The 27,837-nt window shown below is 38.8% G+C and overlaps 3 protein-coding genes across 3 annotated transcripts; all 3 read right to left on the reverse strand.

Annotated features, from left to right (window-relative positions):
• Positions 1-6,770: 6,770 nt before the first annotated feature.
• LOC146452220 (neuropilin-1-like) lies at positions 6,771-18,831 on the reverse strand. The gene is made up of 5 exons (XM_085098065.1): positions 18,673-18,831; positions 16,449-16,484; positions 15,409-15,774; positions 13,111-13,560; positions 6,771-7,790 (listed from the first exon to the last, which is right to left on the reverse strand). Exons 1-5 carry the CDS (start codon positions 18,698-18,700, stop codon positions 7,465-7,467), a joined length of 1,206 nt encoding a protein of 401 aa, XP_084954191.1. The 5' UTR covers positions 18,701-18,831; the 3' UTR covers positions 6,771-7,464.
• On the reverse strand, positions 16,614-17,314 carry LOC146452221 (uncharacterized). The gene has a single exon (XM_085098076.1). The coding sequence runs from the start codon at positions 17,312-17,314 to the stop codon at positions 16,736-16,738; it is 579 nt and encodes a 192-aa protein (XP_084954202.1). The 3' UTR covers positions 16,614-16,735.
• A 6,984-nt stretch (positions 18,832-25,815) lies between the features above and the next one.
• Positions 25,816-27,837, reverse strand: LOC146452222 (uncharacterized). The gene has a single exon (XM_085098073.1). The coding sequence runs from the start codon at positions 27,733-27,735 to the stop codon at positions 26,866-26,868; it is 870 nt and encodes a 289-aa protein (XP_084954199.1). The 5' UTR covers positions 27,736-27,837; the 3' UTR covers positions 25,816-26,865.

The raw sequence follows: 27,837 nt of genomic DNA on the forward strand, positions 1-27,837 counted from the left end.
GTGAAAATTAAATATTCCTTGGGACTCAATGCACGCAGGCACGCCGGCATGAGGATATAGCAGGGCTATAAATACCGAGTTCGAGCAGAACACCCTTTTCTTGCTTAGTTTCAACCAGTGGACCAGTGAAGAAGGGATCTCTCACGAATACGACCCACGCGAATTGAGAACCAAATCGGACCTCCACTGGACACTGGTTAACCCGCCAGTTGCCCCAGTGCAAGCGGCGGTGGCTTCACAGCCTGCTCAAAATATTTGAGACGAAGCGCATGGCGAGCTCGAGGTGGATATTCGTCTGTTCCCTTAATTTTTCTCGGGTCTTAGTTATTTTATTACATTTGGGTACATGCTTGTACGATAGGTTGTTGCCACGTTGGTAAAATAGTTTATGCTTTAGCGTAAGCGTAATATGCCCGTTTGTAGTTTGTTTCCACGGAAATTTTCTTTCTTAGTTGTTCCGTGTTCCTTTTTAATTGTTGCGCAAATGCATCGTTGTCTCTTCAATGGGATAGGGTTCTGTTGTTTGTGGCAGGGTGTATTTTTATTTCATATGGGTTTTCTAGCGTGAGTGATATTGTTTTTTATCTCGGGTATTTCTTAAGGGGGCAATTTACAGATGTATGTATCTGGCACTGTAATGTTTAGAGAGCTATGTTCTTGTCCCCCTTTAAGGGGGCAATTTACCTCAATTTGAATGAAATTTAAAGAGGTTTTAAGAAGGGATAGAAGAAAGAAAATGATTTTTGGAACACCAACAGATACCCACGCAAGAGCACCCCGGGTTGTTAGTGTATCCGTCTATTAATTATTAAATACAAATATTTCTAATTTTAAAACTTCACTAAATCTTCAATATTTCTTATTTCTCTTAATTTAACCAATCCTTCTAAAAAAAACTACTCCTCCCAAATATATCCAAAAATCACCCAAAAATTCACAAAACACCCCACAACACAGACTCACGGGATAACGATAGGGTTTTTGGATTGCTTGAAACGTGAATGAGAAATTGCCATTAAAGCCATGTCAAGTGGCAGAAAAATGGCGTTTAGGTAAATTGCCCCCTTAAGACGAACATTTTAAAGAACATCGTTGATGCAATCGACATCAACCTAAAAGATGTGAAGAAATCCACGAGTTCAAGACTTCTGCCAGAGTTGTGAATGAAAACAATAATTTTATGACATTAAAGGACGAAATCAAGCGTCGCACCAAAACGAGGCCGTGCCTCGTGCACGTCTAAGAAAATGTGTCCCACATGGGAGGGAAAGACGCTGTCGCGTCTTATATAATGTTTTCAGCATCATCAGGTTTTCGGAGCTCCCTCGGCGGGTGGACCGGTGAGGGTGGGACTCTGCAGAGACTCTGCGCCCAGTAACTCTACCCTAATGAGGGGGGTAGGGGGAGCAGAGACGGGCGAGCATTTTGCTCAAATTATTTGTCATTTTTTTTTTATTTTTTATATTAACATTTTAAAAGGTGCGTTTTAACTCACATCCACTTCAGATGGATGTATCTGGCACTGTAAATTCGATGTTAATGTTTAGAGAGCTGTGTTCTTGTCCCCCTTTAAGTTATGGCCGCCATCAACCTTGTGAGCACGTAGGTTTTAGATTATGTGGGATTTATAAACCAGGGTTCATGTATTTGTTACCGTGCTTAGAGATATACGTGAGTATATACGTGAGTTCGTGGGGGTGCATAAAGTTCTCACTTGCTTTCTCGTGGGTTCGTTGACGCGTGTTACCGTCCTTAGGCGCGCTTGCATCGGGGCTTGATTGTGATTACCTCTTCGAGGATTTGCGTGGGCCCGCGTGTGTCTGTTCGTGGGTGCGCGTCGGTCCGCTTTTGCCTCTTTTGCGCGGATGGTGCTTCGTCGCCTGTGCGTGGAGTGAATTTTCACCAGGTTAGATTTGTATTTGTTACATATGAAATCATACATCATGTGTAGTCACGGGAGCGAGTTGTCATCAGGTTATATTCGGTAACTGGTTTCAGATGGAGTAAGGTCGTGTATAGTCACGGGGGTACTTTGTCACCTGGTTATATTCTGTTATTTGTTACAGATGGAGTTATACGCCGTGTGTAGTCACGGGGGTACTTTGTCACCTGGTTATATTCTGTTATTTTTTGCAGATGGAGTTATACGCCGTGTGTAGTCACGGGGGTACTTTGTCACCTGGTTGTATTAGGTGCGGTTACACTACAGCTCTTACCCAAAGCTCCCCTCGGGTAAATAGCTTGGGTTGGGTTTACTCTGGGTTTTGATCGATTTCATGCTTGCGGATACACGCTGATAAATTGCCCCAGGGGAACAGCAAAGCTTTACCCGGTTTGGCGGGAAACATTGAGAAATGCAAACATGGATGACACGAACAGTGAAATGTTTTCGGTAATTCTGCTGCTTTTATTACAACTTCCACTTCAAATAGGTTAAGTAGCTCAGCAAATTATTTTAAGAAGAGAACGTCGACGCCAACAACAAATACGCTTTTTCCAGAGATTGTACTTTTTACTCTCGTCTTTTTACTCGACGTCGAATCGTCGTTAGCCAACGTAGACGAGCTTGGGCGTTTCCGCGACCACAAAATTGGTTTCAGCGACTTTTGAACGAAAGGAATCTGGACCACTGGTGGAAAGAGAACTTTTGCGTGTCTCGAGGCACTTTTGAATTTATCTGCCAGCTTGTAGGAACGTCAAAACACCAGGATGGGAGAGGCTTTTCCCGTCGACAAGCGAGTAGCTGTTAGTTTATGGCGTTTAGCAAAAGGTGAATGCTACCGATCTTGTGGATTAATGATGGGACTAGCGAAACCTACAGCAATCAAATGCTGCCATGAATTTGTACAAGAAATCTGTAGCTTTCAAAACGAGTTTATAAAGTTCCCTTCTACATTTGAAACACATTTAAACGTATAAAAATTACTTACAGAAACGCTTGAAAACCAACCGCAGTAGCGAGTAGGATTTGGCGCAGAGCACGTAAACAACACGTGATTTCTAGTGTTTCGTACATTTCACTTTCTCGTGATTGGTTGAGCCGCTTTGGGTTCTCCCTACCACATAGACCTTACCTCTGAAACTGTCATGGGAAATTCTTTTGTTCTTTTGGACGTATCCATGGAAATTTCCCCAAGGCAATTTCACTCTGGGAATGTCGGTTACACACAAAAAGTTTTTTCCCCGTGGGCAAGAGCGATTTACCCAAGGGTAAAATGGCTAGTGTAACCGCCCCTATTATGTTATTTTTTACAGATATCGATGGAGTTATACGCCGTGTGTAGTCATCGGGGTGCTTTGTCACCTGGTTATATTCTGTTTTTGTTGCAGATGGAGTTAAACGCCGTGTGTAGTCATGAGGACGAGTTGTCATCAGATTATACACTCGATTGCAAAAACGTTGACACCTAAAAAGCATAAACCGTAAAAGATGAGACCCAACAGATTTGTGGGTAGTATTTAAAGAATAACCTCATTTCCACAATCAATAATTTACCATTCTCGTTCTTTGCAATAAAAAATACAGTGCTGACTTAATTCTTCCGAATAATTTTGCTTAAGTTCATTGACTGATTTGAACTTAGGCAAATCGCGAATTGTATATCACTCAAATTGGCCCTTGTTGGATACTTGGATACTTTAAGGAAAACTTGGACAGTTTCCATCATTCACCACGTGCAACTTATTTGGGTCGCACGAGAATAGAATATTATGCAAATAAATTTAGTACACTTATACCCATAAAGCCATTGGGTCTCATCGTTCACGGTTTATGCTTTTTAGGTGTCAACGTTTTTGCAATCGAGTGTATTCTGTAACTTGTTGCAGGTGGAGTTTTACTGCGAGGGACAAAACACAGACTTTTCGACTCGACCAAACTTAACCGTTTGATGATTCGGCAGCCAACTAATTGCAAATGTACGCCGCGCAGTTTGTATCTCAACAGCATGGAACAATATGATGTTTCAGTTCGATTTGGTGAAAACAACACAAATACAATAGAGTGTTTTCATTCACGTGACTACTGGCTATACCCTAGCCTCCTACGCAGACGTTCTTAGGGGTTCGTCACGCGTTCCTGTTCGTGGGGCAGGAACGCGTGACGAACCCCTAACAACGTCTATGTGGGAGGCTAGCTATACCCGGGTGGCTATATTGGTTTAATGAAACAAAAGGAAGTATTTGCATAAAAATAGAGTTCAATTCCCAAAGGTTTAGTTTGGGACACCAACATGGCCGCCGTGACGTCATGTGAAAACAGTCTATACACTGTATAAGTAAAGGTGCCAAAAAGGAAAAACCGAAAATACAGTCCGACCCCTATTAAGCGGCCACCCTTCATAAAGCGGCCACTTCCCAAAGTGAGGAATTATTTGTCAGTAAAGTGCTGTATTCGATACCTCTATTCAACGGCCACCTCTATTAAGCGGCCGCGACCACCTTTTTGCTGTTGCAAGTTTAGTATTATACAGGCCCGCAAATGATCCCGGGACCGGAAATGATCCCCAAATTGAACTGCAAATGATCCCCGGACGGGAAATGATCCCCAGATTGGACCGCAAATGATCCCCGATCGCCTCATCATAAACATGAATGGAATGGACTCAAATTTGGACAGTGGATTTCAACTTTATAGAATTCATTTTTTTAATTTTACAGCTTTAAAAATTATAATATAGCAGCACAGGACAACAGAACAATTTACCTATAAACTGTAACATGCACGTATATGATTTACTTATACCATTACAATGCCTAAAATGTGCAAGAATTGTACGAAAGTCTTCCAAATTAAAAAATTAAAAAATTAAAAAGCGGGTCAGTTTTAAGACTTTCGCTAGAATTTTTTTTCGCCCACTTTCGCGTTTTACCGCGTCCTTTAAAGGCGAGAGGTATGACTCGGATCGCCCACCGAAAAGGATGTTTAGAAACAGCATGTCTTGTAAGTCATTTGTGGATTTTGCCCGAAAAACTCTAGTTGATCGTCTGAATATTGGGGCTATTTCCTTGCTGGAAAACGTGGGTGATGTTGAACCGCCTTATACTGTGTTACCCTTGACCGGTAGAACCATCAAAACCACGTCTATGCGATGATGCGCGCTAGCTAAACCTAAACGCAGATTCATTACGCTTGTTCGAGAGACACTTGAATCTACTTATGTCTCTATTGAAACCTTGCAACGTCTTGTTGGGAAGTTTGCCTCTTTTTCTCGAGCAGTGCCTGCAGCAAGGTTATATACAAGAGAAATGAATGCGGCTATTTTGAAAGGTTTGCGCTCTTAAAAGCCGATTTTTCTACATGGTGCCGTTGGGGAGGAGATTTCCTTTTGGTTATTCCTGGAAATCTGGAATAATCCCCTACCATGGCGGGATGAACGTCACATTCCAGTCTCCGTGGCCATGGATGAATCTATCGCAAGAAAATATGTTGCCTGTTTTGCCCATCAACTAGTATGGCTGAAACACTGTCTACTTCATAGATCGTTTAATTTATTTACAAATGATAAAACCAAAAGCCACATATACATTTTGCAAAGTTGAATAAATGTACAAGTCTTAAGTTTTTAGTGTATTAACAGACTGAAGAACCGGTGTCCCACAGCAGCTTCTGAGTATAAAATTGGAGTTTATGGTGCCAACAAACAAAGAGAGGACGTTAATAAAGGGCGTTTTGGAACACCCCCCTGAAGATCTCTTTGCATGTCAAATTTGAGTGGGGGTCAAGAATTTTCATTTCCCACTCTGTTTGATTTTTACAGAGTTCTGTACCAGCCAATAAGTGTTCTTAAGAATCTGCTCACTGTAGGTAATTTTCAGTGTGGTAACGCGAATATAGCACTACTGCGAGTAGATCTTGTTCCCTTCACTTTGTATGTCAGTGGGCACAATTTTATAGCGCCAGTAAATTGTGTGGAATTTAACAACTATCTAGGACTAGACAGCAATGTCTGGGAAAGGATAACCCTGGGAAACTTTTACCACCCCCACTACCCTCCAACTGAAAATGTTGAGAGCTTGTCTCACCACAGGTCACCAAACCGTATGTGACACAGGCTATGTCATTTAGATGACCAGTGGTCGCACCGACATTTAGACTACACTTCTATACAAGGGGCGTAGCTTGGATTAATTTCACGGGCACGCAAAATATGTGAAATCCACTCCACCCCTCCCCTTCCTCAAATCGTTTCCACGGACTTAAACATTTAAATTTATTTGTCTTATCTGCATCGCGAGATTAGGCATATAAAAGAATTAGTTATTTTGAAATGGTGGGAGCCTACAGATGGCATCTACATCGAAACGTTTTTCGAGGTTTTGTTTTGTTTTACAGCCGCTTTTTCTTTTTTAAATCTTCGACATATTCTTCTAATGCGGACGTGAGCACGTTTTTCTTTTTCCTTTTTTTTAATATGCCAGCTTATTATGATACAATATTAATTTTTAGAAATTTGTAAAAGTGTGGCAGGAAAGCCAAAAGAAACCATGAGGCTTATACAACGTGGTGTTTCTATGCTAAATTACTAATAAACTTAATATTAATTTAACTGAAAGGTAAACGGAGAGTAACAATAATACGAAAGAAAAAGGTATAAAAAAAGAAGACAAAGGACAAAGCTGACAAAGAAAAGGAAGAAGAGGAAGGGGGTGGAGGGAAAGGAACAAGTTAAGTAAGAAGGAGTTTCTTCAGGTTTTTCTTAAAAGTAGATACACTAGCTGAGCTGTATAGGTAGCCACGCCCCTGTGTACTACGAAACAACTCTTTATTACGAACAGTTCACTTTTACTCTTTATTGCGATTAGTTGTTCTTGTCGTAAAACAACTCTATCATCATACAGGTCTTCTATTACCTGCGTGGTAAAGCGGAAGTCTCCATAGTGTAAGAGACTGAAAATGAGCGGTATTTAGCTATCCAGGACCACTCAAGATTGAATGCGCTTAACTACAACAAGTTAGTGATTACACTTCCTTGAACCATGATAATTTTATGCGAGTAAAAATGGCTTCAAATTTATTAACTATCGAATATGAAAATCTACCTTTCAAAATAAAATTGAAAAGACCAGAAAACGTACGTCATCACAAGAGTTTCATCCTTTATCATCCTGATACCAAAGCACTGCGAAACCGTAAATTTTAAATACTCAGATCTACGTCAGAAACCTCGGTTTGGAAATCAGTTGCTAGGTAGCCAGCTTTAACTACGATCCTGACAAACTGAATATGGAATAACAAGTTATTATTCCTTTAATGCTTTATTCTTCTTTCTAGACAAGATTAGTCCAAGGTTCTATTACAGCCTCCCTACATGTGGGGTCGCTGTCCTGTATCTCGTGTATTCTCACTTATGAGCCTTTTCATTTTCACTACAAATGCTATTGCAGAGTTTTCATCTAAATAAATGTTGTTTTTGTTGTTGTTGCTATCGTCGATCAAAACGTAAGCGACCGTCGCAGGTATCCTTACATTTGTTCAGTACTACCTTCCAGTGGCATGTTGGTGAAACCTTGTAAGTAACCCGTCGCAGGTGTAAGTGGATCAGAAACTGTATTGGGGGGTAACGATTGCGACGTACAATAAGGTGGATAGTGTTCTCGGATAACAAAAGGCTCCGCCGGTTCGCTCCTTTGTGACAGAGGCTGTGCAGAAAGTTGATTTGCAGATGATATTCCAGCGGGCCCTGGAGAGCGGGTTATCTTGGTGAGGTTGATGACAGCAAAGATAAAGCCAAAAAGGACAACTCCGACAACAAGGGGAACGGCAATGGCAGCGGCTTTAACAGTTGTGGCTAAAATAAAACAGGGCAAGAAAAATTTATAAGTCACTCACTGATTCAAGTCTCATATAGATTTTAAAGAGGGTCGCAGCAGTTTTCCTGGACTTAAGGTGGACGATTTGAAATTACAATCTCGCATAGAGGATAAACTTCGATCTCCTTCATACTCATCATCATTTCAGCATATAATCAAAGTTAATATTCCGATCGGTTTCCGAGCAACAACTGTTACCATAGCAACGGCAGCACATAGACTCAAAAAGTTTAAGCATTGTCGATTATCTCGAAATCTAGTCAGACACTTTATGACGAAACTTTAGGAATTTAAACTACTCAATCTAGACAACTTGTAGGCGAAATTAGCAAAAAGTCTATAAGAGCATTTTCAAGTAAATAATTAATCAATTTTTATGGGGTGATTTTGTTTATTTCCGCACTTTCACCAATATCTCTGGCAAAATAAAAATTGACACTATGTCTTTCCTGTTAAAATGTCTTTCCTAATAGAAAATCATTCTAATTGGTATTAAGCTTCATGGGTGTCTCCGATTTGAAGATATTTATGCTTGAAAACAGTTAAAATAAAGCGCAGATGAATGAAAAAGTTCCCACTTTGCATAAATCGAGATATCTTTTAATTGCCTCCAGATTTTTCAGTCTGTTAAATTACAAGCGATTAGAGTAAGAATTCGTTTCGAAATTCACGCAAGTTTTAGGCTCAAGAACCGAAACCGGTGTTAGTTTAGAAGGCTGAATCTTTGTCAAGTTTCAGTTTCAGAACAAGAGTTTTATTTTGTATGTCCCGATCTATTTCACTGCTGTTCACGTGCTGTGATTATTTATCATAACCTGAAGTCGTGCAAAAGGTAAGCTTTACATAAATGTATGCTCCATTGTAAATTTATCTTAAGTTTTGAATAATCCTGAAGACACTGAGGTGTTGCTAAATTTTTAACTTGGATCCTTTTTGTTTAATTTCATTACTGCTTTAGGGCCTACTTTTGGTTTACAGTCACCACAAGCCTTAAGATTTAAACTCAAAAAAGGCCTACTCCCTACAAAAGATAAAATCAGCCATACGCAAAGATGACGTTTTGATTCATTTCACTGGTTATCGTTTGATCATGTTTTACAATTGTAGACACTGTACACACTGAGCTGTGAACATCGCAGAGTCCGTGCGGCAAGATACAATAGAATATTGACAGAATAAATTTGAAATTCGTAGGCGTATTTGCCTCGTGAATAAAGCTAGAGATTTGCTAATTTGTTTTTGCGGCTCAGTTGCAATATATTTTGTCCAAAACATTCTTTTAACAGCTTAGATTATTTTTTTAACACACGTTTGGCTTTCTTTCTTGAAATACCGATTCCACAAAGTTTACTTTTTACTTGCTCACTATGTCATCCACCCTAATGTGACGCTGAAGCGGTGACTGTGTGACAAAGGTGGGAGGAGCTATCCCTGTTACAGCGCGGGTCCTTGTTTAAAAAAGAAAGTGAAAACTTCACCGCCGTGCGTTCACATTCTCCACAAAACCTTGAATGTGGTCATTTCACGTTGTTGTTTTGCAGAGGACGACAAAGAAATGTACCAAAATGTAAAAGGCACGTGCAGAGAGTCAAAATCCATGTGAATGCATGTATAATTGTAGATTGACTGTTGCCATTTTTGCAAACTCCTGAAAATGTAATGCATTGACCATTTGCGATCGATTTTAGCTCTTGCGACCTTATTCTGACGGAGCTTTAACATGTAAACAAGTGCGACTGAAATGTGAAAGTTCTTAACTTTTTCTTCCACGGAATCGAAAATTAAAAACCGGTCAAGACTTTAATTCTCTTGCTGTATGATGCAAAAATGAAGAAAAAACAAAAGCCCTAGCGTATTCCCCTGTGCAAAGTATAAAGTGCATTAGAGTAGTCTTACCTTCGTCTTTCTCCTTCGAAGGTGTTGTTAAACTGCCAAATTGCTGGGTCACACGCTCTAGTTCGCTTTCTAAAAACGTAGTAAATAAAAAATAGAGAGCCTTTCATTACAACATGATTTCAACGGTGAAGCCGATCGCTTATTTCCCAGTAAAAGAGCACCTAACCTCCAATTTTTTTTTTCGCTTAAATAAATCTTTGAACCTTTTTGCGCCTTTTGTCAACAAATCTTGACTTTTTATAGGCTGTAAAAGTTACGAAATCTAGCCATCATCTGTCCCATGACCGAGCTAGTAAGGGGCATGAGTCAATTCCTTACAAGACCTCAAAAACTATAATATCAATCATTTTTTATTAAGCAAAACAGGTTATGAGTAAAACCAAGTAAACAAATAGAGGGGGGACTGGGACTGACCGCCATGGCGGCAAGACGTGCTTTTTGAGCCCCAGCAATTATGGCGAGCTGAAGCAATTTTATATCCTATTGGCACTGCTCTTTTAAGTTAAGAGTGACCAGAAAGAGTTTTGGAAATTTTGTTAGCAATTTAATTAGGCCTTTGACAACCAATATGTCGCAGAAAAGCTCCAAAGAAAAAATAAAGAGCACGTGGGTCAAGCTCTACTGATGGCGGCGAAGATGTCGACTCAAAGATTCTTGAAAAATTGTCCGGCATTCAAGACAGGATAGAAAGGGGATTCACAAAAATGGATGCCGACTTTGTAGCCTTAAAATCGGAGCTCCAACATGAAATTCGTGTGGCCAAAAAGGAGTTACGTAAAGTATCAACCTCGTTGGAAGCGGCTTGGGTAGAAGTGGAAATGTTGAAAGAAAAGAATACACTTCTTGACGGACAGTTACAGCAAACACTCCAGAAAAATTCTAATTTGAGCGAAAAAGTTAGGGTTCTTAAAGAGCGTGTAATTAGACAAGAGGATTATTCAAGGAGGGAAAACCTCCGCTTTCATAATATTCCCGAGGATCCAGAGGAAACGAATGAAGAGTGCTTTGTTAAAGTAAAGGAACTGATCAGCGAACTTGGTTCCGACGACATCTAGTTTCATGCAATCCATCGGATTGGGAAGTTTAAGCCTACCCTTCGAAATGCCTCCGCGGCACCATCAACCACACACGCACAAGAGTTGCAATCTGCTCGTCCGCGACCTGTAATAGCACGAATTGTTTCCCGTTTGGATGCTGAATGTGTGCGGGAGAAAAAGAGGAATCTATTGAAAACCCGCTTTTCATCGGTGTAAAGATCTTTCTGCGGAGTCTGCAAAAGAACGTGGAAAACTTCGGGCAGCATACAGGAAAGCCAAAGAGGCTAACATTGAACGTGTATTTATCAAAGGTAATAAACTTATTGTAAATAGTAGCTCATACTCAGTGGACGCTTTGCCAGAGTACCTGTTGCCGGGAAATAATGGAGTAAGCCTTAATTTTTTTTTCTCCATAAAACATTTTCTCTCCCTTTTTTTTTCCCTTGGAATACGTATCTGTTCTTGAATCCGTTTTATTAGTCATTTTGTAAAATTTATTTCAAACACGACACCATAGATTTGTATTAAAATTTGTTATTCTGCATGCCAATACAATCTTTAATAGGCAAAACAGCCAACTCGCCATAATTTGTTTTCATTCACACCGATTGTATCTCACACAGCAAGCTCCGAGTCCCTAGGGCCGCAATTGAAGGTAATAATCTAGCGACCTTTTATCACCATAATTAGTGTGTATTGTAAGTATAGTTCTCGTTCTTTATGTGTTGTAGTTTTATTTTACTTAATTAACTAGTATTACGTGTTTTTCTTTCCTTTGTAATTGTTAAAATTGTATTCTTGAATATTTAATAATCAGTAAAAATTGACAAAAAAAAGTAAATAAATAGAATAAATAGGTATACACATGCGTTCACAGATAGTTAGTATTTACATGAAAAGGACGTAATAGTAATAATACTTAGAGTTAATAATTAGTAATTTTTAACATTAACGTAGAGACATCAAAATAATCATCCTCATTATCAAGTACAGCAAGTAAAAATTGGTGAACTGCTTGCAGGCATTTTCACAAAGACTTAATACAATGCAAATCAGTTTGTGACGTCGTGTAAGGAATAGACCCATGCCCCTTACTAGCTCGGTCATGTGACAGATGATGGCTAGATTTCGTAACTTGTACAGCCTATAAAAAGTCAAGATTTGGTTGAAAAAGGCGCCAAATAGCGCAATGCGTTTCGCAAAGGTGCACAGATTTGTTTAAGGGAAAAAATTGGGGGGTTAGTCGCACTTAAAATAAACTTATGCTTACCTTCAAATTGTTCGTCAAAAATGCGCTTTCTAAAAGGATAAAGCCGTACCGCATGGTCCATTTGTTTCTTTTACAAAAATTATATGAATTAGGCTAACTTCTATACACTCGAAAGAAACTTATCGACCGAAGCATTTGCATCGAAAATGAGTTCGAACTTACCACTACTGCCGACTTTTTCGCCATGGCGCGAGCCGCTCAACGTATAATTTAGCGCCAGAAAAATGTCTCAATTTTTTATTTTTGTTTAGGCCTCGCTTTTCGCTCGACCGCGTGACCCGAAAGGGATTGAGATGAAAAACAGAAAGAGGCCTATGAACTAGGCAACCTCTGGGCATCTTGGCGCTTGTTCATGGTGACACGACTATTGTGTCGCTGTTCATTCATTCATTCCTTCGTTCGTTCATTGACTAATTGATTGATTGATTTATTCATTCATTCATTCATTCATTCATTCAAATTGATTGATTGATTTATTCATTCATTCATTCATTCATTCATTCATTCATTCATTCATTCATTCATTCATTCATTCATTCATTCATCAGTTCATGAGAGTTTGTCATTTCTGTTCGTTTGCTTTGCGGTCTGTTGTGTGAATAGAATGTACCGTAGTTTCAGTTGTCTGTTTGGTTTGTCTTAAGTGTGGGCCTATTATGCCAAAAATCTCTCATGCGGCTGTTCCCGTCCGTACCATGCTAACGTACAGATTGGCATGACTCTATTGTCTACCTGTTGTTCAGTCACAGTCGTGGCTGCTCCTTCATTCATCCAATTATTTGGACGGTTTAGTTGTCTCTCTGATTTCGATGCGTGGCCCAAATTTTAATGTTATTTTGATTTATTTTGTTTTATTTTACATTTTACTGCACCCATGCCCCTTTCCTTGTTTATTTTACTTTGTTTTATTTTATTTTTATTTGATTTACTTTATTACTATTATTATTTTTTTTCTTCCCGAGAGCTCATACGGCCCCTTATAACCCTGAAAATGACTACATTAAAATAGTATAAGATTTTTTAAACAACTTTTAGCGTACCCCTTTAGAGAGAGGCACTATGTAGGCATGCTGGTGAAATTCAGTTAGCGGTTACCTTTCTCAGGGCCATATTCTCCTGTTCTGGTCGTAAAGTAAGGCTGTGCAGTGTAAGGTTTGTACGGAAACGGTGTTGTTGTAAAGTAGTTAGGTGCTGTTGTTGCTAATGTATAAATTTTTCCAATTTGGTAAAATGCCATGAATCCTGAGCTTGAGTAAAGATTATCAGAGGAGAAGGTGACAATCATGGTTCCATTAAGGATGATTGGGTAAGGGGTGTGGTTGCCGCAGAATTTGCGTCTGTATACCGAGTAAGCATCTTGCACTTCAACATAATCCGAACATCCTACAGCCCTTAGGTTAAACGTCATAAAAGTCAAATGAATCCTCTGCGACGATGATTGTGTAGTGATCCTCCAGTTACAGGATGTGCTGTAAGGGTAATTCCAAGGAAAATTAGGGCTGTATATGACACCAGCGGAGGCTGCAGGATCGATTGATGGACAACCTGAAAAAAGAAATGTAAACTTACGACATAAAACTATTTTTTACAATACGTAACAGTTAACGTTTGTTTCTCAGGATGAATTCTTTTGTCCGTTAATGGTTAGATTTTTATGAAGTGCCAAAATGTATCATTACGTGCATCAGAGTTTCATTGTATTTAATACGTTACAGCATCAACAGAACCAATCCACAAGACAGATTAAGAAAACCAGTTATCTCTATAGTTACTAATGGTCCCCTGTGCATCCATTCTTGGTTGGAGCGTTGAGTGACGACCACGAAAGCTTGTGAAAGAGACTAAGCAAATATATTATGGTTATCTTTAGGGAAGTGGACCTTAGTATCGACCCTAATGACTTTTGGCAGCGCAAGGGTTCCGCTGGCCAGTAATGACTCACCAGTAGTAAGCCGGTACAAATTCCTTTAATGTCAACCTCAACAACATGATATAAATAAATCAACTCTATACGAGTTCTCCGCCGAAATTATTTTGGTGCAATCAAAACATGAGACCAGGCAGGAGGTGAAATACTCAAATCACCGATTTGGCCCAAACTTGGTACAAAGGCTAAGTACCAAAATTACGTTTACGTGTCAAAACAACACGTCGAAATACTATATTCTTATGAGGGACCCCTTGAAAAAAGGCATTTTGGCATGTTAATTGCCTATCTTACTTGAATAGTCAGACAGAAAGATTGGCGGTACGGGAATATTACAACAATGTTCTATTTAAATTAAGACCCTCCCTGAATTGAACCCTCCCTGTTGATTCTCGGTTTGGTCTCTATCATGTCGCTGTCGTATTGTTTTCTACGCAGTCCAGCCTTGCAGAAATTTGAGTCCTCCCTGAATACCACCATCCACGGTAAAAGGAGTATCATGACTATATAATAATAATAATAATAATAATAATAATAATAATAATAATAATAATGTTGTCTTATTATTTTAATAGTAAGTATTATTATCATTATTATTATTATCATTATTGTTATTATTATTATTATTATTATTATTATTATTATTATTATCATCATTATTATTATTATGATAATTATTATAGCAGTAAAAAAAAAGTCCAATTGCTATTTACACATAAAATAGTATGACGGGGCGGCATGCGTAGCCAGCGGACTATTAAGTGATAATGATAATGATAATGATAATGATAATGATAATGATAATGATAATAACAATAATAATAATTATTATTATTGTAGAAGTGCCTGTGACGAAACAGAGGAATTACGGTCTTGTGCTTTTAAAATTTTCCATTTGAAAAAAGGTTTGAGGGAATTTTATAGCAATGTTAAATATGGTCATCCCAACAAAAGAGACGTTTATACAACTTTGAAGGAGTGTTATATTATTGTGTAAGGTGTCAAAGGTGAAGACTACATACATGATGCAGTTTGGTTTTCTTGGTTTTAGGCCTTGTACAAGATGATTTCTGTAAAAAACTAATCAAAAAACTCGACGTAAAAACTGTTCTAGTTGTCTAGCAGGATCTACAATGTGTTGTTCCCGAAAATATCCATCCCCTCATCACGGAGCGAGAATTGGAAATTACTTCCACAGGGGTGAGTTGGTCAAAGGCGTTATGAAATAATATTGATATTACGGTTGTCTGCCCTCACACATAAAAGTCCTTACGTTGAAATACCAGGGAATCAAACATGCAAGCAATGCCTACTTTCTGAGGGAAAGAGATGATAATTGTAAATACCAACTTAACAGTCTGTGGGACCTTCGAAAGAATTAGTGACTTATGAACTGGCCAAAAGTAACCAAGGTTTAGAGTTTCCTCGTTTATTCAATAGAAATACAACTAGGCCTTTTCACCAACCTGAAACTCTCCGAAGTGCTTCGTAATGTGCTTCAAATCCTTGTCCCCGCTGCGTCGAATCAGATCTAAATTCCATATACATGTTTGTGTCGGAAGAATGTACCGGTGGAGGAAAGGAACTGTTACATCCTTTGGTCAAAACTCTGCCCAAAGAGTCCCTTCCGTCGTAGATTTGCACATAATCACAACTGCAGCAGGCCCTCAAATCAAGTGATGTGAAGTAGACGAGTACTTTCTGACGATAGGGAGTTCTCATGAGCCATTTGCAATTCTCGAAGTTTCGGTAAATGTAAGGGTAGTAAGGACTGTGGATTACACCTTTTGGGCGAAATGCCAGGTCAATGAGCCTTACGCTACCATCACACTCTGTTAAACATATAAGCAGAGCACAAAAATGTCACAAAAACATAGAGTATCAGAGATTTATTAGAATGTAGCTAGACTTCATTATAGCAAGGTGCTGCTTTTTTTGGTCAATTCTCCCGTATTTCAAATGCAATCTGACTGACATTCTCATTCGTCTGATTCGTTCACACCTCCAGGAAAGCTGTTGAAAATGCGACTAAGAAAAGTTGCTTACCGAAGTACACCAATGCCCAAGCCTGGAGATTTTATTTAAACTTGTTTTGGGAAAACTCATCTAGAAGTTCAAACGAGGCAGATAAACTGGTAGCCTTTAGTTTATACATAAACCGGAGTTAAAAAGCAATATTCAACGTTCGCAACTTTTCATGGTAAGTATCACGTTTGGCTTTAGTGCCCATCTGCTAATGTTTACCACAAATATCAATCTGACATAGCCCTCTTTAAGATTCTTTGTAAATAATTTGATTTGGCCATGAAGGTGCATTTTTCTGTTTTATTTCGTTATTTTTTCAGACGCCGTTGTAGTAGGTATCATGAATTACACAAAATTCAGTTTTTTAGCTGCTATATGTGGGACTAAATACACTATCTGAATTACCCAACACTAACTTTAAGGTAAATTTAATTACAAAGTACACTGATGTAATGTCTAATGAGTACAAGCTTATACTTACGTCCGGTAATGACAGGTAGTTTGACCAAGATGAAAGCTGAAAACCGATCAAAATATCGCTTAGAAGAAAAAAGAAAATCGAAAAACAACCTAACAGAAAAGGTACCCGCTAAAATTGGCATATTTCATGTCACCTAAAACCGCTTTATAGTCCAATAGTAATCAATCAATCAATCAATCAATCAATCAATCAATCAATCAATCTTTATTCCTCCTAAGATAAAAAGACATATCTTAAGTTACATTTATTGTTAGAAGTAAACATACAGTATATAGATAATAGAAAGATTAAAAATTATATCCAAAAATAAGCCTATTGACAAAACCATTTTTAAATCTATCAGTCTTAATCTCCGGGAGATGTTCGGTTTTGTTTCTAAGTTGATACTTAGTTTCTTTCTTCTTCGGGATAATGTGACTAAGCGGGCAATCGGGATCCACTGAACGAACCTTGAAAAGTTTCTTATCTGCCTTTACTAAAGGTTCTCGAATATCCATTCTTTTAGACATATATTTCCTTTTGAAGCATATATTCAGGAAGTTTTGTATGACCGTAAAATCTGAGTCTACAGCGCCATAAATAGACTGACCATAAGTGAAATTCGGTAAAACTAAGGCGCTAAATAGGCGGTATACTTCAACTTGACTAAAACCTTCCTTCCGTAACGATCTTAATACAAATAGACACTTATTTGCTTTAATCAGCTTAGCACGTACATGTTCGCTATATATACGATTCTCCTGAAACATAACACCTAAAATGGGGAGCTCCGTGCATTGAGGAATGTTGGTGACTTGAAAAATATCCTGAATAAAGCCTTTCTTGTGAAAAATGATTTCTTTACATTTCGACGGATTACAAATCATGCTATTTTTTTCAGACCAATTTAATGACTGTCTACAACTTTGCATACGTATAATTAAGCAAGCGACCGACCAAAGCAAACAGAAAGATCATCATATTCTGATTATGTTGCAAACACGCCGCGCATTTTGTTTATAACTTCCTAAGGCCGTGAGAAAATAATGCACATTGATTACTTCAGGAAATAAACATCACAAGTGACATTTGAATACGATATGTGCGAGGCTAAATAGCTGACTCATCGCAGCTATATAGCTTTATAGCTATAAAGCAATATAGCTGACTCATTGCAAGCATAAAATTAAGTTACTGTGTCTTATACTTGCACTCCCTGCAGCATTTTCATACTCAAATATACCTTAACTGAACCTCAAATACGTGAATTACCAGAGAGGGGAAAATACGTTTATGTTTTCCGACGACCACACGAGTAAAAGCGCTCTTTAACAATATTACAGTAAAAACCCTGAAAACCCGCATACAAGAACACTCATTTTCGGGGTTCAAGCTGATTGGGTTCTTATATATCGGGTATTTTAGGTGAAATCAGCCTGAAAGTGTTATTAAGTGTTCTTAATTTTTTACTTCTAAAAAAATGTGAGGGATTTACTAACTATGATGAAATACATAACTTTGAGAGAAAATTAAACTTGAGACACAACATTAGAAAATAAATTGCACAAGCAAGTGAAATTTAATACTAGCATTTATACAGAGATCTTAGTGCAATACCACAGTAAAGCTACAGACACTATTTGTTCTATTAAACTGAAAAGGGAAGAGTTTTTATATATAAGAACAATTTTCAATTTTCAGGCTGAATGCGTTCTTATATATATGCTCCTTTTTTACCAAATTTCAGCCTGGGTGTTCTTAATCCACATGTTCTTGTGTGCGGGTTTTTACTGTGTATATACGTCAAACATTTTCAAAGGAGTTGCGAAATAAGGTTTTATTTCAGGTAGCAAAACAGTGTGAAGTTCAATGAAATAAATGTCGTGTGTACGGGGGGAAGAGAGAGTTAGATGATGAATGCATTAATTTATGAGGTTTTGCTCATGGCTACTGCCCAAAATTTATTAACTTCATCAATTTCATCAAACGCCATGAACTCAGTATATCGAACTTAGCCGAGTAGCTAGGCAAAAAAATTTTAATGTCGATAACACGCAAAACTTTAAGTGAATAAAACACGAGGTGACTGTCAAGAGTAGGTGTTCATAGGTGAGAATAGGTTACAAGAGTTCTGCTTATAATGTTACTCAACGACTTCCGTTATTATAGTGCGGACGAAACTAACTCAGTAAGCGGAAAAGAATCATTCCACCACGCAAAATAAAATGTTGCTTGATACACCTACCTGATATGAGTTCTCGCACGGATAACATGATAAAATTAAAGACCTTGCCGGCGACACTGTCAATGTGAGCGATATTTTTGCAGATGTACAAGTTTCTCCGCTTCTCCGGGGACGCCGCTCTGCAAAGCGAAGATAACTACCGCAATGTTTACAGGTTCATCCTTAAGGCCCTGGTCATGCTATCCAGGTATAAACAAAAGGGTATACGTCACGTAGTACTTGCGTTCTGGATGAGTGACATTCAACTAATCGTGAACCACTTCAGAATGCCTTAGTAGATGTGCTGTAAGATAGGTTCCTCTTCTCTATCCAAACATGGATATAGTTTGCACGATAGTTTGTCTCCATTTCTTGTTATTTGGTACTCTCCCGCGAATTTACGCCGTTTAAAATTGTTAAGTATGAACGACGGCCAAATGTTTTGAAGAAACTTAAGTATGCTGACGTACAGGTGCCGTCAGTTAAAAAACGATTAGTCGGTATTGTATTCGTACACCAGTAGAAGTAGCAGTACCAGTAGCAGCAACTGAGCAGCAGTAGTAGCAGAATTAGTAGTAACAGCAGCAGGAGCAGTAGCAGTAGCAGTCTTAATGTTTAAATGTTTAATAATGCTTTGCCATGCTAGTACATGTACAATAAAAAATAAAAAAATGACATTACAAAAGTTATAAAAAGCGCATGACCGGAGAATAATTGGGGGAAACTAAATTCCCATACAAAGAATATTCTCCAAAAGAATATTCTCGTCTCGAATATTCTCCAAAGAATATTCTCGTCGTTGTCGTAGTTGTAGTTGTAGTAGAAGTAGTAATTATAAATAGTATTAAAGAAGTATCTCACGTGGAACGAAATTTTGTGCGTTTTTGAGATCTCTTTAATATGAAATTCCCAAGTTAGATTTTCAGCAATATGTACACCGATAAATTTCGCGGTAGAGACTTATTCAACAGTGGTTTGGTTTATTTTGATTGCAGGACTCTCAGCTCAGTTAAGTTAGGCAATCTCTGTTTTAAACCCACTTAGTATAAATTTTGTTTTCGCCATATACTTAAAATAAGTTTGATTGCGTGCTGTCAGCCTAATCGAATTTCCTCTAAATATGAATTAATGCACACTTTTATCTCTTCGACATTTCTTGCTGGAGAAAGAAATACCGGTATCATCAACGTACATTCTTGGCTACGATTGAAGCAGACAGTTAAGCAGATCGTTGATGTATAACAAGAATAAAATAGTAGTTTCTTGTGGAACACCACATTGAAGAAGTCGCTCGGATGATTTGTGGCAATTTATTAGACAGGTTTGCGCACGATGTTTCAAGTAAGAACAAAACCATCTCATAAAACTGTAATTTAGATAATAGAATATTACAGTCCACAGTAACAAATGCCTTCTTAACATCAAGAAAGACAACATCATTGACAAATCCATGATCGATGATCAATCGCCTCAAGTAACGCTGTGACTGTGGAATGAACTGATCGAAAACCAGATTGGTGACCAGATAGGAGATTGTTGACGACGAAATAATTAAACAACCTTTCATAAATTATACCAGAACAGAAATAATCGAGATAGTACATTATCCATCCTGTTCACGTCACTGGCATAAGGTATGGGATAGTCACCAAGAGTCACTCTGGTGAAGTTAGACTTCCTTACTAGATTCTTATCCCCAACCATAACCACATCCATTTCCCTTAACTATCATAATCCTTACCTTAAATTCGCACCCATCCCTTAATTACTTAGCACATAATAAAAGACACATACAACACACAAAAAACGAAACCCACAGAAGGAGAATGACTTAAAGTACTTCCAGAAGATCCTAGTAATAAACAGCTGGGCTAGGAGAAAGTGGCCGCCATCGTCACGTCTGAACGAGACACAAAAGTATGTCCCAAAAGCGAACCCTTGTGGGGACACTTCTTCTCCACAAGGTGTAAAGGGGATACAAAATACCCAAACGAAAGCAGACCAAAGAAATCAAGCAAATAGCAAGATATATTCATAATATCAGCGGCGTGTATTGGGGCAGGCCCACGCAAAAAGGCCAAGCTGGCCTCGCACACAGCATTTTCCACCGGGACGAGATTGAACATCAACTTGAGTACGATATGGAGCTCTGCGTGCGTGTTCGGCCAACATACTGCTCTTGTTTTACCGCCCCTGGTTGATCCTTTAAGGCTTTCCCCATCACTCTAGCGACGTCAGCCTCTTCCTTCCACCAGCTTCACAAGAATGTTTAGTTTGCATAGCATTTGGTCCTTCGCTTGGATCAGGACGTCCATCTTGGTGGGGCTGTCATCAAGTTAGTCGAAGGATCGGCTCCGGACTCGCTCGACATCTCTTAATTAGCTTGTCCCGCAAATAATCTTTCATATAAGCTTAGCCAAAAAGTTTCCAATTTGTGCATAACTGAAAAATTAGGAAAACGGAGAGAGCTCGGAAAGGCCGTCTAACCACGTGCAGTCATGCGCGCAACTTCCACGGTTTAACTACTTTATTAACTACTTTATTAGCGTGCAAGCCACTCTACTGGCTGGTAAAAATAGTTTGCTGTTTAAAGATTGTTGACAAACCACTTCGCTGGCTTGTACACGTTAGGAAATTATAGTAATTCACAAAAGACACCCCCCATCCCCGCCTCCAAAAAAAAAAGAAAAAGAAACACCTAAAGTACAAGAACATGCAAAACAGCCTGGAACAAAATCAAACGAAAGAAACGCCTCTACATTATCTGAACAGACCCAACACCCAAATTTTTCAGATTGCGTGCTCTGAAGAGCACCAGCAAAAGAATTGTCTACACTACCCGAAGCTGTTGGCGTTGGTAGTTGACTCGCAGCTTGCGACGCTTGTTTCCGCGTTTCTGCAGGCGAAGAGTAGAAACAACTTTGTTCGGTGAAGATTTCAGTGGCCGGACGCGCCGGCGCCTCTTCGCCCAAAAACATTTCAGTTTGCATTGAATGGTTGATTGCTTGAGTGCTTGGACCGATTTGGAAGTTCATTAAGTACCGATTTGTTAGATTTGCAAGGGGTGACTTCATTAATGACTTGCCAAGTTTTACGTTTTAAAATAATTGTAATAATAAGAACTATTATTTGGTTACGAATCATATCATTTTGAAATGACTCCAACTGATCCTCTAGATTTTTTGTCATCGAAGCTATTATTACTTCAAGACGGTCTCTACGCTGCACCATTTCCTCTAGATCATTATTTATCCATGGGCTTCTTTAGTAACGAACAATTTTTGGTGCGGTTAGCTAGGTGCATGGTTGCCACGTACCTCTAAAAATCATGCATTCCACTTCAGCCGCATTCTGTTGGGGTTTTCTACTCCCACGCGCTCATCCCACGGTTGAACCAAAACAGCAGCACGAAAGCTCTGGGCATCATAATGTTTAAATTGCCCATATAAAGTATTGTTAGCTCCTTTAGTGGCTGTTGGTAGGGAACTTTTATGATAAACATAACCAAGCTATGGTCACTTTGCTTATATGGGACACCCCCGTGACTAGCAAAAATTACATCGATGAAAGTGCTACTCAAGGGAATAATTCGGGACGGCTCACATATTACCTGTTCCAAGTTATACTTAGAAGAGCTTGAGTGTTGATGTAGTACAACTGAGATGTTGGTAACAGAGATCTCCAATCTGCCAACAAAAAGCTTCAAATTCTCTAAAGAGTTTGAAAGGATAGTTAGGAGGCCTATAACACGTGATGATAACAAATGGTTTAGCTCTTGATATCAAAATTTCAATGGATACATTTCCTAGACTAGCAAATTCTTAGTCTTTACGGACTATATAATTAATACTAGTAAGAATATAGAACCAAACACCACCTCCATTTCTGCCGTTCAAAGGTCTATCAGGACGAGCGATGTCATAACCTTCAATACTAGATTCACTACTGAATTGTTTTCTGTAGTCGCACTTATTATGCAAGAAAATACGGAGTTCATCTATGTCTTTGGCAAGACTTGTCAAGCGTGATTCAGTCGAGATGTTAGCGATGGCGTCACTTAATTACGAGCTAGCGGCGTGAAACTTCCTTGTTCCATCTGGCGCTTTCCCAGTTGTTAAATAGCTGGGATCTAATAGCACCCTTACGGGTTTGGTTATGCCTATTAGAACCTGATATTTAGAACTTAATAAACTGCACGGCTAGCAGTGAGGAACGATTTGCATTCAAATGAAGCCCACTGCCGTTTTATCCGGAGCGTTAGCTATCTGAATCAGTAAAAGAATTATTCTTCCTTGCCATGAGCTTGAAAATCCCGTTAATTTCGTTGCGTTTAGAATCCACGTTAATATCCTCTCTATGGATGATTCCTGAAACACCATGTCTTGAGTTAGAACACTTATCCTTTACTTTCAGTGCGAGGCTCTTGACTGTGGTAGCATATAATTCGGCAGAGTCCGTTGGTAGACTATTAGGGCCTTTTCATATGAGCCAGGTTACCGGGCTGGCCCGGTAGGCGGGACGAATTTTGTCTTCTGTTCATATGGGAAATTTAATCCCGGTTACCGAGATGAAAAATGTCCTAAAGGCCCAAAATACCCGTGGACCCGCGCTCCGACTTAACATAACATTTATTCAGGAGGCTTCAACACAAATACAAAACCATCCTGAATAGGGAAACCCTGTATAAAAACAATTTCCCTGAATTGTCAGCGACCTTTTAAGCCATGCTCAGTTAAAATTGTTTCGTCCCGGTCAGTTCCGGTATCCGGGCTGGAGTGTTCACATGGGAAAAATTTCCAGCTCGGTTCCCGAGATCTCAGTCGCAAAAACCGAGATCTCGGTAAGCGGGCCAGCCCGCCTTCTCATATGAATGCATCGAAATTTTTGTAAAGAAAAGAGTGGCGAGGCGAGATCTCAGAAACCGAGCCAGCCCGGTCGACCGGGCTGGCTCGGTTTCTAATCCCCGTGTGGATTATAACACGAGATGGATCAGTTGCGAGGGTGATACTGCCAACAGCCTCGGCGATTTTATCGGTGGTTTTCCCGGGATGTGAAAATAAGCGTACAGGTCTTTCAGAGAGCTTCTTTGGATCGATGTGCTTTATCAGTAAATTACCAATTATAACCATAGGTCTTGTTTTAGTGACTCTACCGTCACATTGGTGTGACTTTCAATCCGTTGGACTGGCTCCTCTGTGGTTAAATGACATGGTGAAGGAGGAACATTTAATGCTTTAGAGCGGTTTTGACTGATTGGAATAAAGTCCGGTAGCTGGTTCTCTCCAGTTTGGTTGAGGGGTAATTGTTCTTGTTTCTGTTGCTGTTGGTTGCTAATTTGAATATCATCATTCCGGCTTGTGTTCACTTGTATTTAGCTCTTTTGTCATGGTTTGAAGTGCTTTTTTGTAGGAATCCCGTTTTTCAGCGATCTTTTTATAGCATGCTTCTCCTTTCCTGAAGCCGCGCTGTCTAGATGCAAATTCCTTGAAAAAGGTCTTGATTTTCATATCGTAGCCGGATGTAAATGAGATGAATGTTATCCTCGTCACCTTCATACACGGGGGATCGATCTTGGCAAATATACCATAGAGATATTTAATTTCTGTACAGATCTTGTTTAGTTCTTTTTCAAAGGTAGACATCGATACGATTTCAGCGGTAGATTGCCCCTTTCTTAGGTCGTTGGGGGCAGGGCTTGAGTTACGGTTTTACGTAATAGCGTCGTCAGAATGGTGGGAATTATGGCCTTCGCTTTCAATTTCTGCATCAAATACTTGATTCCAGATAGCTTTGTACGCAGGACTCTGCCTGTCATCCTTGTTTTTGTAAGGTTCCCTTAGACTCGTGCCAGTCAACGACGAGGTGGTCGGTTGTTACTCAAACGGGAAACGGCGTAACGAGAATCGCTAACGACGGGGATTTTTCACTTGTATTTTATTGTTGTTTTCGTCTGAAATATCCTTTGTTTAGTCATTTCACTTTTCGCTTTCCACCCGAATGGAGACAACCTTTCTACTGAGGGATTTGTGTGCATGCAACAATAGTGCGCATGAAAAAATATTTAAAATATTATAAAGGCAGTGGAAACTTCTGGATGCCCAGAATCTAAGCAAACGATGATTGGGCGGCAAACCGTAGCCAACCTCGCGACGAGTAAACCGTAACAACAACATAACTATCATTATCATCATCATTATCATTATTTTGTTTGTTTCGGGATCGAAGTTTACACTGGTTTGTAGAGTTCACGTACCCTCAAATAACCAACGAAAAGACGTAGAAAGATGCATCCTTGAAATTTACACGATTTAAATTTCTGGACGCGGGCTATATTGGTTTGTTTATCTTCCAATACATTACGTGCATACATACATACATACATACATACATACATACATACATACATACATACATACATACATACATACATACATACATACATACATACATACATACATACATACATACATACATACTTCATTGTTACCTCCCCGATGGGGCTTTTCAGGAACAATTATTTAAATACTAAAGTTACTAATAACTACACAATTAAAATTAATCAAATTTAAGAAACATTTACAACATTGTCTAAACTTTATAATCGAGAAAAATACTAAATATAAATGAGGTTCAGGAAGTATTTACAAAATTGTCTAAAAGCTTATTCTTTAAGATACGTTTAAAAACTTGAACTGAACGGCTTGATTTTAAAAGGGGGTCTAAATATTCCTCAACACCAAGACCGCGAGTTTCTCCTCGCTGGTAAATTTTGCACTTTCAAATCAAGGTAAAATTTCATGCTATGTTAAATTACATGTATTTCAGTATTTTGCTTCCATATTAAGAGGGTTTAGACGAACGTACCGAGGAGGAAAATCCAACAGGAAGCGCTAAATGCTTGCCGAAAAAAACGTCTATTTATATTTTAATGTTATCATTACCTATAGTTTGAAGCAACTGAAGCATCAAACCAAAGAAAAAGGTTCACAGATACTTTTTATCAGAATTTTTTGGTTAATTTTTTGGCATTTCACTACAAGTACCCGTGAAACTTTTTCTTTCTTTCTTTTGTCTTTTTTTTTCGGGGGGGGGGGGGGGGATTCATGTATTAGTTGCAGAGACCTTAAATACATGAAGATTCATCCAATATATTTTTACCATGTCTATTAGATATGATAACTTTATTTTTAAGAACATTTAATGTACAATGTTAGCTAGACGCAATGCAATTAACCTTACCTTTGATTTACTTTGCAACCAAAATACAAGTCAATGAAGAAGTCTTTTCGATGTTAAACTACGAAAACGAAGGAGAGAAATAAATCAGATGAAAAGCTCGCCTCCTGTTTGGTTCCGCCATCTCATTTTCTCTCGCAAACGCAGCGCTGTGTGGAAAGATCACCTGACTTTGAGAAACCTTTGGTCACGTGGTAAAAACTGAGCGAATCTAAGTTGTAACCTGGTGATAATTAAAGGAAAAGAACAAACGAAATATTGACTTGTTACTTGTTTTCTGATATGATTTTTAGTGATATGCAAAAAAGTTAACCCCCTCGAGATTTTTAGCACGGTACTTTTTTTCCCGATACTCCTTTGCTGTGTACTCGTTGTTGTAACACCCCATTTCAGAGCTCCTTCAATATGAATTCATTTCACGATGAACAAATAAAAGCTACACTGAGTATAAAATACGAAATACAAATGCTTTGAGGCATGAAAACTATAATCGCTAGTTAGCTATCTTGTTTTCTTGTTTTCACTCTATTGATGAAAGCGGAAATGAAATGAGACAAAATTATTCATTTATGAGAAGAATAATAAGTAAAAATTAAAAGAAATAATCTGAAAAATATCTGTACATGTAATATCGATTCCCGTTACGTCGTTACTCGTTACGCCGTTACGCGTTTTACTAACAACAGATTTTTAGTTTATTTATATCCAGAGACCGTTGTTACAAAACAACATGTGACATAAAAATAAAGTGAATTAAATACGTCTAGAACACTTCAAGTTACAGATAGAATCGAACGTATCTTCGCCTTTTAACACCATTCACATTTCTGAATGTAAAGTGTATTAATTGCCGTTCCCGTAGTTTTCGGCTGGGTTCGCTGTTGACAGTTTTTCGGGGGCTCGAAACGCGACACAGATAGGAACTTGAACTTGGCCCAATTAAATGCTAATTTCTGTAAACTCGTGAGCTAAGACAATTTAGCAATCTTCATCAACCTTTTGTAAATATAAGACTACAAGCTTATCCAGAATTGTAGAATAATTATAAAAAACGATTTTCAACTGCGACACTGTTTGACTGAAAGCGGAGTTTGCTAGAGAATCGAGATGAATTCCTTGAGAATTAAGCAACATGCTCTTGAATTGAAGTAAGGTAACGTACAAGTCATTTAAAGTCTGCTCTTTATCCGAACTACAGCCATAATCAACCGCAGTGTAAGATTTTAAGAGACTTGGGAAGAGAATTTCTTCCTCCATCTCGTCCATTTCATTCAAGAACATTCTCAAAGTCGCTCGCAAGTTGCAGGTTGAATGGTCATCGTAAAGAAACGCATGTTCAGTTTCCTGTTTAGTGAATTCTTGGAAAGAGACCGGTTTCGAACACAGAGCAATTTCTTCGGCAGCGTAACCGAGATACTTGGCTTGATGTATAAGTGGCCGTAGTTGCTTGCAGAGTTCCTGAACTTTTTCCCTCCTCTGTATATTTTCTTGCACCCCTTCTTCGATGTAGCTACATCCCTCTATGAGCTGGGTCTTTAGTGATCTCGCCATGAGACAAAATGTCCTCAAATCGGTTTCTTCAGTGATATAAATTTCATCCAGGACCATGTTGGGCAATAAAGATTTCACAGTGAAATCCATTAAGACACTTGGAAACAGAACTGTCTGTTGCATAACCTCAGCTGATCGAATGAAGTGCTCGAGCGCAGATACAAAACATAAATCTTTGGCGGAATATTGAACGCTGTCGTGGTGATATCGCTCGCATTTTACCCTTTTGTCGCCTGCATCCATAAACTGAGGTCTACATAATAAACTTTCTTGTGAATAACACGTATTTGAATGCATTTCTTGCGGTTATCAAACTTTGGAGAATTTAAATTTCAAGCATGCATCGTAAGATGGGCGACATGGAAATGGCACGTCTTTTGGTGACGTCAGGGTTTCATG

This window comes from Pavona decussata, unplaced genomic scaffold (genome assembly GCF_977016875.1).
Source record: "Pavona decussata unplaced genomic scaffold, jaPavDecu1.1 SCAFFOLD_375, whole genome shotgun sequence".
Taxonomy (NCBI): domain Eukaryota; kingdom Metazoa; phylum Cnidaria; class Anthozoa; order Scleractinia; family Agariciidae; genus Pavona; species Pavona decussata.

Bases quoted from the DNA above. Each gene is read 5' to 3' on its own strand.
- LOC146452221 (XM_085098076.1), bottom strand. From the start codon at position 17,314: ATGATTTGTAATCCGTCGAAATGTAAAGAAATCATTTTTCACAAGAAA.
- LOC146452220 (XM_085098065.1), bottom strand. From the start codon at position 18,700: ATGTTATCCGTGCGAGAACTCATATCAG. The intron at 13,561-15,408 runs GTTGGTGAAAAG...TTCTTTTTTCAG, and splicing joins AGCACTTCGGAGAGTTTCAG to GTTGTCCATCAATCGATCCT. The intron at 7,791-13,110 runs GTAACCGCTAAC...GTTTTATTTTAG, and splicing joins AGAATATGGCCCTGAGAAAG to CCACAACTGTTAAAGCCGCT.
- LOC146452222 (XM_085098073.1), bottom strand. From the start codon at position 27,735: ATGCATTCAAATACGTGTTATTCACAAGAAAGTTTATTATGTAGACCT.